Here is a 13,071-nt window from a genome sequence, read left to right on the forward strand (position 1 = left end):
AAATCTAATAACCTTTTATTTTAATAATCATTACAATAATAAATACTTTAATTTTTTTTTATCATAATTAAAAATTCGGTTATTACATAGTTAAAAGTTTATATCATAGTAGCCTAAATAACAATTTAGAACCAAAAATTTACAACTAATTAAAATAACGGAAAAACATAAGAACAAAAATAGTAAATTTTGTCAACAAAATTATAATTAAGTATTTTAAATAAACATATATAAATTAAAGATTGAGCATTTAAAAAAAATAAAGAACAAAGTTAAAAAAAACCTAAAAATTTCAAATTTAACCCAATTTTAAACATCTACTCCAACTTTGGTTTTTGGTCTCTTGCAGTTCTGAGTCCTCATCACTCTGCCGCCTCGTCCTGCGGCGTTCTCCTCTCTCTATCTCCGCTTCTGTCCTCTCTTCTTTCTCTCGCCGCCGCCGCGCTGTCGTCTCATCGCCGTTTCTTTCTTTCTATTAGCAAGTTGCCCGAGACAGTCACAGAAGCCAACTAACGGGTATTTTTTTTCAAAATTCCCCCACCGGCTTTTAGGGTTTCATTGTTTCGATGAATTAGTTTTAGGGTTTCATTGTTTCGATGAATAGTTTAGTTTGAATAAGCTTTTCGTTCATTTTTGTATGATGCACAGATACTATACAACATGATTTTTGGACAGATAAATAGAGAGCGCGAAAATTACTTAATTTGCCTTTCGATTTACCTCCTTCTCCTTCAGGCTAAATATTTAAATTTGTAGTGCCACTGTTTTGAGTCCTTCTTTTGCGAGTTTAGCTGAACAGTAACTGGGGCTTCACATTCCATGTCACCAGATGAATGAGTTGTTTATTAGTCCTTGTTTATATAAAAAGATCTTTAACACCATATATCACCTAGTTTTCTGGCTCTAAACTACACAAACCACTTCAGGTTTGAATATGTTCTTCATGTACATGTACATACCCTATAGTCTGTTCTCAATTATTGGTTGTTCTATTATTAGTTGGATAGGTCCTTATATCACACTATATTTAGTTTTTCTTTTAAAATTTTGTTAAGAATGTGCCTCTTTGACTAAGATGTGCCCAGAATACTCCTTACAACGCTTGGGTCCTCCTTTGAGCTAGCTTTGGGAGTGAATTCAGTCATGTTTGGATAACCAACCAACCAATAAGTTTCTCTATAATAATTTATTAGAGGATAAAAAATAAGAAGATAAAATTAAACAGGTTTTTCTTTTTTTGTATTTCTTATTCGAAGAACTTATGTAGAAGTTCGTCCAGACAAATCCTTAGTCTTTGTTTTTTTCTTCTAATATGATATTAGAGCTTATTTGATCTTAATTTTGGGTCTTCCACATATCTCTAGACTAGCTAACTTCACACTAGTGGCTAGTTAAAATGTGACACATAAGTCTCTGTCTTTCTCTAGCTCTATATATCTATTAAAATAGTGGCTGATTGAACTAAAGTTTGGAACTTGGTACAGCAATTTATGCTGCCGCTGTTAAATAGCCGATAAATAAATTAAACAGTTGTTCTATTTTTTAATGAGGTGATTATTTTAATTGTGCATCTTTTATGACAGTGAAAAAGAATGAGGAAGCTCAAGTTTCATGAAAAGAAGCTTTTAAAGAAGGTAAATTTTTTGGAATGGAAGAGGGAAGGGGGTCACAGAGAGAACTTGGTTATGCAACGTTACCATGTTACTGGACGGGACGATTACAAAAAGTATTATCCATAATTCATTATATTTTCTTAAACTGTGTAATTTCGTTTGTTTTTTAAGATTAGCTTTTGGCTGACCCATCTTATGTTTTTTTGTCTCTGGAATGATGCAAATATTGATAGATATTCAGGTTTATGCCATATGGTTCAGAAGTTAGTTAACATATTGAAACAGATGGATGCAAAGGATCCTTTTCGAGTTGACATGACTGACAAGCTTTTGGAAAAACTGTAAGTTCATTTTTATTCACTCTCATATCATGTGAACATATGATACCCCATCAATTGATATATTAATAAAATATATTATTGAACACGGGAAGTCATATATCAATTACAGCAATATACTTGCTGTCCCAGAGACAAAAGTATTTGCCTTATTGTACACCTTCTATCAGATGTAATTGTAATACATATCTGCCATTGTGCAGAGAGTACTGAACTAATGGTGCCTTGTACAAGTTACTCATTTTTTTTATTCTTTTTGGGTGACAGCTACAATATGGGCGTGATTCCAACCAGGCAAAGCATCACACTCTGTGAACGCTTAACTGTGTCATCCTTCTGTAGGTAAAAACAATACTCTTACTGATTATTTTGTAAAATGATGATTGATTGATTTTATTTGTTTTCACTTTGCTCATTAGAGTGCCCAAATGTAAATATATAAAGTGGAAGAGATAACAATTATAACCTGCAAATGCAGTTTAATAAATAATTATAACATTATAACCCCAGGTATGGGATCAATTTCAAGATAATCTTAGGGAAGTTACTGGGTATGTTATTACTTGTTTTCTTCTACAGATACTAACTTTTCTTCTTATTTGCATTATATTACCCTTGATTGTTCTTAAAATTAATGATTTTTTCTCCATTGTGCAGACGTAGGCTCTCAACTGTTCTGGTTCGACTCAAATTTGCTGAACACTTGAAAGAAGCAGTCACGTATATTGAGCAAGGGCATATTAGGGTTGGTCCAGAGACAGTGACAGACCCAGCTTTCCTTGTCACTAGAAACATGGAAGACTTCATTACATGGGTGGATTCATCCAAAATAAAGAGAAAGGTGCTTCAGTACAATGACAAATTGGATGACTATGATTTAATGAATTAAGTGGAAGGCTAAATGTCAGTTTATTGTGGTTTGTTTACTAATATGAAATCATGGGTGAGTTTGTTCCCTCGGGGCCGTTTAGGCAGGCTTGAAATTTTATGAGATTATTTTGAATTTTAAATTCATACCAGATTAAGTTGACGGTGATGTAATGAACCTGGAGATTAATGAATCATTGTTTAAAAATTATTATGCATTTGCCCAATCAATTGTTTAGGGATAACAACTACCCCAAATTTTAGATTATAACAAGGTGATTTAAGTTCAAGCTGGCATTCTGCATCGTTTTTCCCCATTGTTTAACCATTGTAGCTAAGCATATACATTCCTACTGGAGAGAAGTGAAACAAGTTTACCTATTCTAATTGAGTTATGAGTTCAGTTAAATGTTTTAATTTACAAGTATACAAGTAAAGCATGTAAATGAAACGTGTATGATTGAATCAGTTAAGATTCACACCGAAGACCAAGTGTGTTTCTGGAAAAGATTTGAGATACAGTTTATAACCTCCAGTAGAGAAAGAAAATTGGAAGTCAGAATCAGTAACCTCATTCAAGATGCCAAAAATCACGTTGGCACCTCCATAAGATGGGTGAAACTTTTAGAAATATATTTTGAATTCTCTGGAAATTTATTATTTTCTATTTATATTTCTCTGATTGTAAAATCCGGAAGATAGATTATGTAATCTAAAAATTCCTTATGAATTTTATAATTAGAATATATATATTTTTTTAAAATTCATTATGGATTAATTTGAGAAATATCTTTTATAATCTTGAGTTTTTTTAGATAATTATGATTTGATATGCAAAACATGTCTAGAAATCTCAATATCTTCAGCCTGCAATATGACCATACAATAATGTGCAATCACATTTCATTACTTCTGCACTCCCTACTTGGCTTTACTGAATATGCAAATCAGAAGAAGCATCCATATTTGCATAATTTCCCGTCAGTTTTGCTTAGCTTAAATATGTTTGAGAAAAAAATTCAGAAAAAACAAAAATGTAGGGAATAATAATAAAACTAATAAAAATACTAATAACAGAACAAGTTTTTTCATTTTCTCACTAAATTCCAAAGTATCACATGGCAACCATCTGCACATATTTTATTTTGCATAAAATAACAAAGCACGAACATCCGGTTTCTTGATAATGTATCCATAAGCTAAAACATATTGACAAGAACCCTGACTTTTCATGCTTTCATTTTGTTTGAATATCTTCAACTTACAAGACCCTTTTTCCTCAAAATCCCATATCATCTTATGAATGTCAAACCTATAGCTGTGACTATGATAGTGGAAGGAAGGCCAAATTTTATGTGACTCCAGAAGGTTAACGTGTATGGTAGGTTTGGAGCACGGATAGCCTGTTCACACACTATCAAGTTAGCAGCTGATCCCAACAGTGAGAGATTCCCTGATATGGTGCTGGCCCAAGCCAATATCAGCCATGCCTTCTTCTCATCTGCTTTGGAAATTGCAGCAGCTGAAGCTGCTACACGTCCTCCAAGCAAGAGAACTAGATAATAACATACATAAAAGATAATTTTAGTTAATAGTCATGTATCATAAGATCAAAATTCTTTCAGAATGATGGATACAGGTTTAGTGCAGATGAATATAACTTCTTGTTCTAATGATAGTGTCAAGCCAAAAGGAATATGACAAGAAACAAATAAAGATAATATATCAACTATTGGTGTTTGACCAAGTAAGCATTGCAGGTAAAAGTGTAATTTGATATCAAGACAAATTGATACATACATAACATAAATACTTGTTCTTTCTGATGTGTTTACAAAGATTTCCAGTGGTAAAGAGAAAAAGAAGTCTCTTAAAAGCAAACAATTAAAATCCCATCAAATAAATAATAGATATCTATCAAAACAGAAACTAAATTCCACGCTTATCCAAAATTATTTGCTCTTGTTGGGAGTTTACCACTGTTGAAGAAACATTTTCTCGATTTTAGGGAATAGTAGGATTTGGTTAAATTTCGTTAACAATCCATCAGATTTTTTCAAAGAAGTAAACTGAAGAACAATCAATTTGGAAAACTTTAATCGAGATGTTATTCTGTTGTGCACATTCACAATATAATTCCTATTGTTTCAGTGACAATAGATTATGCACAATAAGTTACAGCTTCAGGATAACTTTGAAAGTCATTCAGGGTATGCAACCACTGCATAGACAAACCCAGGTATAAAAATGACAATTCTAAACGTTCACTTCCAAGAAAATGGCATTTAATATTGTCCATAAGACTACAAATCTACAACAAACAAGTCAACAACAATAATGGTCTTATCCAACTGGGTGAAAACTAATTAATCACATAATATTATTAAGTTTGGCCAAAAACCAAAATTCTCAGGAGTATTATTCAACAATGAAATCCCTTTCAATGATTTCTTCCATGTCCTTTTTAGTCTCTCTACCCTTTTTCAGAGTGCAGAAGTTATGCGATCTACACTCCTTACTAGTGTGCTTCCAGTGACTTTCTTTATTGGAAGTCATGGAGAATGAAGATTTAACTATCAATACTAACAAATCCACATGACATTGGAAGATCCCTCTCCCAAACAAAAAACAAATATTTTGTCAGTAAAATAGATCCACGTCCACTTACCTGTTGGTACATTTGAAGCCAAATTTGATAGGACAAGTATGACAATTGCAAGAATTGCAATTCCACTAGCCCGATCAACGCGAGAATAGGGCTCCATTATGTCCCACAAAGCACTTGGAATCCCAGTTTTATTGAGGCCATCTACCGTGATAAACATTCCACAAAAGAATATCAAGAGTGAATATGAAACCTGTCACAAGAGAGGAGAAAAAAACGTAAAATATGTGAACAGCAGAAGTACTTTTAGCATCCCTAGGAGAAGACAGAGGAAACGAGAAAGATTATATTCAAACCTTTTCTAAACTTGGTCTAGCATCTTTGAAATCAAGAACCATAAGAGCAAGTGCCGCAGTAATTGCAGTCCATGACATATTTAAACCTAAAAGTAAAGCAACCAACATTCCAACTGTTATGATGTAAACACAAGATTTCCACAGTACCCTCTTCCATCTTATGATAAAATTGTTTTTTCTTTCCGAAGGGTGAATAAGTGTATCCACTGTCGCTGCTGAAGAACTTATAGGGCTAGTTTCCTCCTTTGTCAGAGATGGCACACCATTTATTCCATCCCTTGGTAAACTTGAGATTCTTGCAGAATCAAAAGGGATGCTAGAAACCCCATTACTTTCACTTGCATTTGCAATCGATCGGTTTCTTAGAATATGTGGAGGAGAGTTCTGAACACTGATAGCTTCAAGATGGGCATTCCATTCTTGAGAATTTAAGGATGAAAAATGAGACATAGTGGCTGGAGAAAACCTATGGGAATCATACTCCTCTTCCACAACTTCTTCCCCTGCATCTTCTTCGTCCTTATGAACAGATAATAACTTCCAAAACATGATTAGAAGAATTGTAGCATTTGCTACAACTCCTGCCACCATGGCAGGAAGAATACCAATCAGAAAATCACCAAATGATATTTTACTCTGAACAGCTATAACCAGGTTTTGGGGGTTGCCAATTGGAGTTGCCGAGGACCCAATATTAGCACTCGAAGCAAGGGCAAGTAGGAAGGGTGTTGGTGGAAGGTTATGCTGCCTAGCAATTTTCAATATGAATTCAGTTAAAACAACACAAGAGGTGTCATTTGTGAAGAGAGCACTTGAGACAGCAGAAATAACACATATCCTACAAAGTAAATCCTTTGCACCTCTACTCTTCCAAGCCAGCAACTTCCCTATATACTTAAACATGTCAGCTCTTTCAAGATAGACACTGACGACCATTGTCCCAAAAAGAAGACCAAGAATTGGAAGATCAATCGTGGCATAAGCATCGTCTGGAGTAATAACTTGGAATAGGACCATAAGCATGGCTCCAAGGAGGGACCCTGCAGTTCTCCCAATAGGTAGAAAAGGCACAGCTGGGAAAACTGCTAAGACCCAGAAGATTGCAAATGCAATTAAACCAAGCACCACTTTAGGAACAGAAGCCATTGTCATTTTTGCGACTAAACAAGCAAACAACTAGTTCCTAGTTCCAACCAAAGACTGATACTTCCACCTTCTATACTATCAACAACACAACAGCAACTTCTCCCCGAGCAAAATTCCTGAAATATGAAAATTCAACCTCTGAGACATCAGCAAAAAATATAGATTAGCAGTGAAGCAAGTGGAGTACCATACAAAGACATAAGCAATCAATTTACTCGTGCCATCTTTCCAAAATACCAATACCACACAACCAAGAGCAAAAGGTTTCAGATATAGCAAGAAGAGTGGACAATTCATCCATCCTTCCTTCAGAAAAGCTTACCTATAAAACTAAAGTTTTCATGGACAGACAGACACTGAGGCCTAACTAAGAAGCATCAATTTTCTGTGGCTAACAACGTGTTTTTCTTTTGTGTGCTTCGCTTTCTTATGACAGAGTAGCTTGGTAGCTGTAGATTGGATTACGTAGAGGAATATCTTGGTGAGTTGGGGTGAAACAAAATTGGAGCATCTTCAGTCTTTTCAGGTCACGCCCACGTCAAATCATAATTTATCACATCCACATAGTGAAATGTTACCCTATATTCTATTATATTACACGCACCATGTAAATCACAAAAGAGTTAAAACTTGAAAAGACCATCGTCACTTATAGCTGCTACCTTCCCAGACAAAATTTCAAGAATCAATTAACTATTCTTTTGTTTTCTCTTGTCGGTCTCCAAATTATAATTCTTTGACACAATGATTGATATTATATTAATCTTGAGCTTCAATAATTACTCTAGAATTATATCCTAATTAGATGCACGGAAACCAAACTTTTAGCTGCATTGCTTTGCACACAGACATAAGAAACTTGATTGGGTTAAACATGTCTTGTTTAATTAGTGGACATTGTGAAGATGGGGATTGAGCTAAATGTTTGATTACATTTTTCTCTATAAATTTAATAACAAGAGATAGAGACCGTAGAAGACTGATGAGGAAAAATGCTTTGGAAGTTTTCATGTAAAGAGTGTGAAAAGGTTAGAATAAATGCAACATGTCCTTTTCATACATGGTGTGGATTTGAACAATATATCTGTTTTTAATCAGCCAACTAGAGTAGGTTTCATCCGTTTTATGGGCTGTTCATCACCAAATATTGGAAGCTTGGAGTTAATAAAGCAGAGACTTTATGAATAGAGTCACTGTCAACGAGAAGATGACATTTTTAATTGTTTCCATTGCACCTCAGTTAACCATCCTTTGACAGATAGTGGAAAACCCACTTTAGAAAATTAGGTTTCTTCACTTCTTCTGTATCCATTTTCAATTTTTTGAAGTATTTGTACATGAAACAAGGAATAAAAAATCATTTCCTACTATATTATTTCATCCGGTGCATAGCTATGTGAGTATGTATGTACCTTGTGTAATCTTCTTCCACGTTGAAAAGAACAGTTCAACCTGTTGCAAATGAAAACATTATCTAAAACATTATCTTATTAATACAAGAAGATCAACAATAATAAGATAATTAACAAAATAATATAGAAATCAATAGTAAGTAAGGATTGAGACCTGAGAGAAAAAAATATAAGTCTGAGTAGGGGTGAAGGATAGTGGTTGAAGTGGTGAAGTGGATGCAGAATAGAAAATGAAGTGCATAAGCAAAATGCATGAAAGGAGTGTGAGAGTAGAAAGAAAGAAGGTGGGAAAGTTAAAAAACTGTTAAAAACATGTGAATGCAAAGAGTAGTGCAATTAGTCAGCAATTCACTTTAATGCAGATTGTCTTTTAGCCTGACAGACTCACATTCACATGATGAGATCAAAGTGCAGTGCACATCCATTTTGGTCTTCTCTATTTCCTTTTTAAAGTCATTTTATTAATTCTAGAGTAAATAGTTGATTCAACATGTTTACATGTTTTATTTCTAGTGTAAACAAAAAATATCAATACAAAAATTTTAATTTTAATTTCGTCCATGATTAAGATAATTAAACATATATTTGGTTTTTAGTAATTATTTTGTGGGTTTATTGAAGAAAATATAATATTAATATGAATTGACCTAAGTCTTTTATTCTTTATTTTGTAAATTTAAATCATTAGTGACTTTTACCATCATGGGGTTTTTTTTCACTCTGCAAAAGAAAGGATAACAATGACGACATAAAGAAATTTGTGTTGAACCTAACAAAAGTAACTGTAATTTCGTTTAATTATCTTTTGTAAAAGAGTATTGCTTTTATGTGTCTCATTACGGGGACAATGTTGGGTTGGGGGTACAATTGTTTTAATAAAGTATGGTACAATTGTCTAAATTCTTTGTTTAGTTCGTATTATTGGAATTCAAAATATGTATGTATAATTAAGGTTTCAAGTGAGAGTTTTAGTTAGGATTTTTAATTAAGTTTTTCCATTTAGGAGATTTGTAAATAATTATCAATAACTAAATATAAATATTAATATGTATATCTTTCTTCATCATAGAATTTTTTTATCTTCTACATCTTGAGAAGCAACACTTATTTATATCTTCTACATCTTTAAGCATATTCTATATTCTGGCTTGATTCTTTACATTCTTGAGGGATACCATTGTACAATGTTGTGAATACTGAAATTCTTTTGAATGGAACATAAAATTGAAGTAATTGGTGATAGAATCATGTACATGGTAAAAGTTTATGGAAGCTAATTATTAAAAAGTTCATCACGAATACTCCATAGACATCAAACACGACAAAATAACGTGTAATCTTTAAAATATAAAATATCGATACACAAATTTATATATTAAATATTTATGTTATGATATGAGATTATCATTGACAAACACACATTAATTGAATTCATTTAAAAAAAAAATTTAACAAATTTCATATTACATGAAAATATGAGAAAATTAAATAAAAATATTCTTAATAAAAAATATATATTACAATCGAGATGGTGTAGTAGATATTCCGTCCTAGATAATGTTTCAATATAAAAATGTAAGAAATCAAGAAAAAGCAAAAAGAAAAGTGAATCCTAATCAAAAGCTTAAGAGAACCGTGACAATAGCGAGAGTAAGAGAGAAAGAATCTGAGATGATAGAAAAGAAAAATGAAAATATATTTCACTTGTGTGTCAATAAGCAAATTACAATGGTGTATTTATAAGAAAACCTTTGCTTAAACATATGGCAATAAGAAAAAAGAAGAAGATGGGCTTAAATAGGCCTAACAACTTAAATAAAAAGAGGCAACAAAAATAAGTTATTTTAACATCCCCTCTCAAGCTGGAGAATAGATATTTGTCATGCCCAACTTGAATTTTCATAGTGCAGAATTGTGTAGAAGTAACTGCCTTTGTGAAAATATCAGCAACTTGCATAGCAGAAGTGATGGGCTGCAGTTTCAATAAACCAGTATACTTTTCACGAATCAAGTGGCAGTCAATTTCAATGTGTTTGGTGCGTTCATAAAAAACTTGATTGAAGGCAATTTGAAGAGCAAACTTGTTGTCACAATATAAAGTTGCAGGTTGGGAAAGAGGAAGATGAAGATCCTGAAGAAGATAGGTCAACCATTGCAGTTCACATGTAGTGGTGGCCATAACTCTATACTCAGCTTCAGAAGAGCTGCGAGAGACAGTTTATTGCTTCTTTGACTTCTAAGAGATTAGAGAGTTTCCTAAAAAATAGAATGTGACAGATTTCCATGTGGCGGGGCATGAGGCCTAATTAGAGACGTTGAAACCACAAAGTTGATAAGTGTTGTTTTGGACAAAGTAGAGGCCATCACCAGTTTTTCCTTTAAGGTATCGAAGGAGACGAGAGACTTGTTGATGATACTGGACGAGATTGTGGACAGCGAAATCGATGTCTGGATGAGTGTTGGTCAGGTATATGAGGCGGTCAAGAAGTCTTCTGTATTGAGAAGTGACTACAACATTAAGTGGGGTTCCTTGATCAGGAGAAAGGTGGGAGGTGTGAGTCATTGGAGTGGCCACGGGTGCAGAGTCAAGCATGTCAGTTTCTTGGAGGAGGTCAAATGTATATTTGTGTTGACTGGGGTGCAGACCGACACTGTTACGAAAAACTTCAAGACTTAAAAAGTAGGTGAGATTACCTAAGTTTTTTATTTGAAGTGGTGATGAAGAGAAGCAATGATGGCAATAATTTCCTCCATGTCATCACCAGTTAAGACCAAGTCATCAACATAAACAAGAATGACAGTGAGTTTGTTATCAGTATATTTAAGAAAAAGGAATGATCAACAGTAAAAAGAGAGTATTGGTGGGATAAAAGAAAAGAGGAGAGCTTGGCATACCTTTGGCGGCCAACTTGACAAAGACCATATAAAGAGCGTTGAAGCTTGCACACGTGTTGGGGAGAAGGAAGAGGGAGGCCAGTGGGAGGGGTCATGAAGATCACCACGAAGGAAAGCATTATTAACGTCAAGTTGTTTTAAAATCCAGTTTTTAGTGGTGGCAACAGCAAGGAGTAAACGTAGGGTGGTGAGTTTGGCAACAAGTGCAAAGGTGTCTAAAAAATCTAAGCCTTCGAATTAGGTGAGGCCTTGGCAACTAATCGTGCTTTATGACAATCAATAGTGTCATCAGAATTGTGTTTGACTTTGTATACCCATTTGCTGCCAATGGTTTCCTTTCCTGGGGGAAGAAGAGTAAGCTGCTAGGTATTGTTAGTGGCAAGAGCTTGAAGCTCAACTTGCATGACAGATTGCCAACAAGCACTTCAGTGTAGGAACGTGATTCATGGTGAGAGTTAATGGAAGAAATAATAGTTTTAAAGGAAAAAGATAAAGAACTATAGGATAAATAATTATGGATTGGATATTGTTTACTTACAATAGTGTTGGCAGTGTGAAAGTCTTCAAGATAGACAGGTTGTTTGCGAGATCGAGTTGATTGCCGAGAGATCAAGTGGAGTGCTAGGTGGAAGAGCAGGATCTGGTCGCTCTGTTAGAGGTGCAGTTCTGGATGCAGGGTCAGATACTGGCGACTCGGGAGGAGGTGTATAAAAAAAAAACATATGCAGAATTATATTCATTAAGAATAGAGAGTGATAAAGTGTTGAGGACCCTAGTGAGACCACAATCCAATTTGTATGGAAAGTAGTTTTCATGAAAGATCACATGTCGAGATATATTTATGCTATGATACTTCAAATTCAAGAAAATATAACCTTTTGTATTGTGCGGAAAACCAAGAAAAATATCTCTAACAGATTTATCATTCAGTTTTATTCTACTGCAGTAATAGTGCTAGCATAGCAAAGACAACCAAAGATTTTAGAAAAGATATGTCATAAGGTTTTCCAAAAAGCTTTTCATAAGGAGTAAGATTATTGAACACGAGAGTGGGAATGGAACTGATTAATAGAATAACGTGATTAACAACAAAACTCCAAAAAATTAGGATGAAGATTATCTTGAAAAAATAAAGCGCGAGTTACATTTAATATGTGTTGATCTTTTCGTTCAACAATATCATTTTGTTGTGGTGTTTCAATGCAAGAAGTTTGATGTGTAATTCCTTTTGAAACAAAAAAAAAATAGACATAGCAAATTCTACACCATTATCAGCTTGAATGGTTTTGATGGTGGTTTTAAATGATTTTCAACAAAAGCCAAGAAATTAATTATGTGATTACGAACTTCAGATTTATTATGCAGTATGATAATCCAAGTATAACAAGAGTAATCCTCAACAATAGTCAATAACGAAAACCTTGCCTATAAGTGATGGGACAAGGTCCCCAAATATCTAAATGTAAAATATCAAAATCAACAAAGGTACCAATAGTACTGAGAGTGAAAGGCAATTTCCTTTGTTTTGCACGATTACAAGTGTCACAGATATGAAGTTTATCAATAGTAATAAAAGGATATTGTTGGCTTAAGACATGTAATCTTTCATGTGAAGGGTGCCCCGGTCTATAGTGCCACAAAGTTTTGTCCTTAATATTACAATTAATAAAAGGAGCAAAAGTGTGTGGTGTAAAGCTTCGAAAAACAGGTAAATAAGTAAAGAGATAAGCCAACAATGACTTTAACTATACCAATCTTCTCTCGGGATAGATTGTCCTGTATAATACATTGAGTAGAGGTGAAAGTTCAAGTGCATCTAAGTTGCAGTGAGAATTTAGA

At 33.8% G+C, this 13,071-nt stretch overlaps 2 protein-coding genes across 5 annotated transcripts; one reads left to right on the forward strand and one right to left on the reverse strand.

Moving 5' to 3' along the window:
• Positions 1–294: 294 nt before the first annotated feature.
• LOC137828104 (Alpha-L RNA-binding motif/Ribosomal protein S4 family protein) lies at positions 295–3,029 on the forward strand. The gene is made up of 5 exons (XM_068634531.1): positions 295–516; positions 1,584–1,726; positions 1,847–1,954; positions 2,219–2,293; positions 2,609–3,029. The coding sequence occupies exons 2-5, from the start codon at positions 1,593–1,595 to the stop codon at positions 2,838–2,840; spliced, it is 549 nt and encodes a 182-aa protein (XP_068490632.1). The 5' UTR covers positions 295–516; positions 1,584–1,592; the 3' UTR covers positions 2,841–3,029.
• Positions 3,030–3,889: 860 nt separating this feature from the next.
• On the reverse strand, positions 3,890–8,666 carry LOC137828105 (silicon efflux transporter LSI2). 4 transcript variants are annotated; one of them, XM_068634533.1, is made up of 5 exons: positions 8,492–8,666; positions 8,338–8,377; positions 5,780–7,041; positions 5,487–5,676; positions 3,890–4,373 (listed from the first exon to the last, which is right to left on the reverse strand). In XM_068634533.1, the coding sequence occupies exons 3-5, from the start codon at positions 6,929–6,931 to the stop codon at positions 4,111–4,113; spliced, it is 1,605 nt and encodes a 534-aa protein (XP_068490634.1). In that variant the 5' UTR covers positions 6,932–7,041; positions 8,338–8,377; positions 8,492–8,666; the 3' UTR covers positions 3,890–4,110. The 4 variants fall into 4 exon arrangements, with proteins under 4 accessions (XP_068490634.1, XP_068490636.1, XP_068490635.1 ...); XM_068634535.1 differs by lacking the exons at positions 8,338–8,377; positions 8,492–8,666 and adding an exon at positions 7,118–7,848; XM_068634534.1 differs by lacking the exons at positions 8,338–8,377; positions 8,492–8,666 and adding an exon at positions 7,248–7,844.
• Positions 8,667–13,071: the final 4,405 nt, after the last annotated feature.

This window comes from Phaseolus vulgaris, chromosome 7 (assembly GCF_051622355.1).
Source record: "Phaseolus vulgaris cultivar YP4 chromosome 7, ASM5162235v1, whole genome shotgun sequence".
Classification (NCBI taxonomy): Eukaryota; Viridiplantae; Streptophyta; class Magnoliopsida; order Fabales; family Fabaceae; genus Phaseolus; species Phaseolus vulgaris.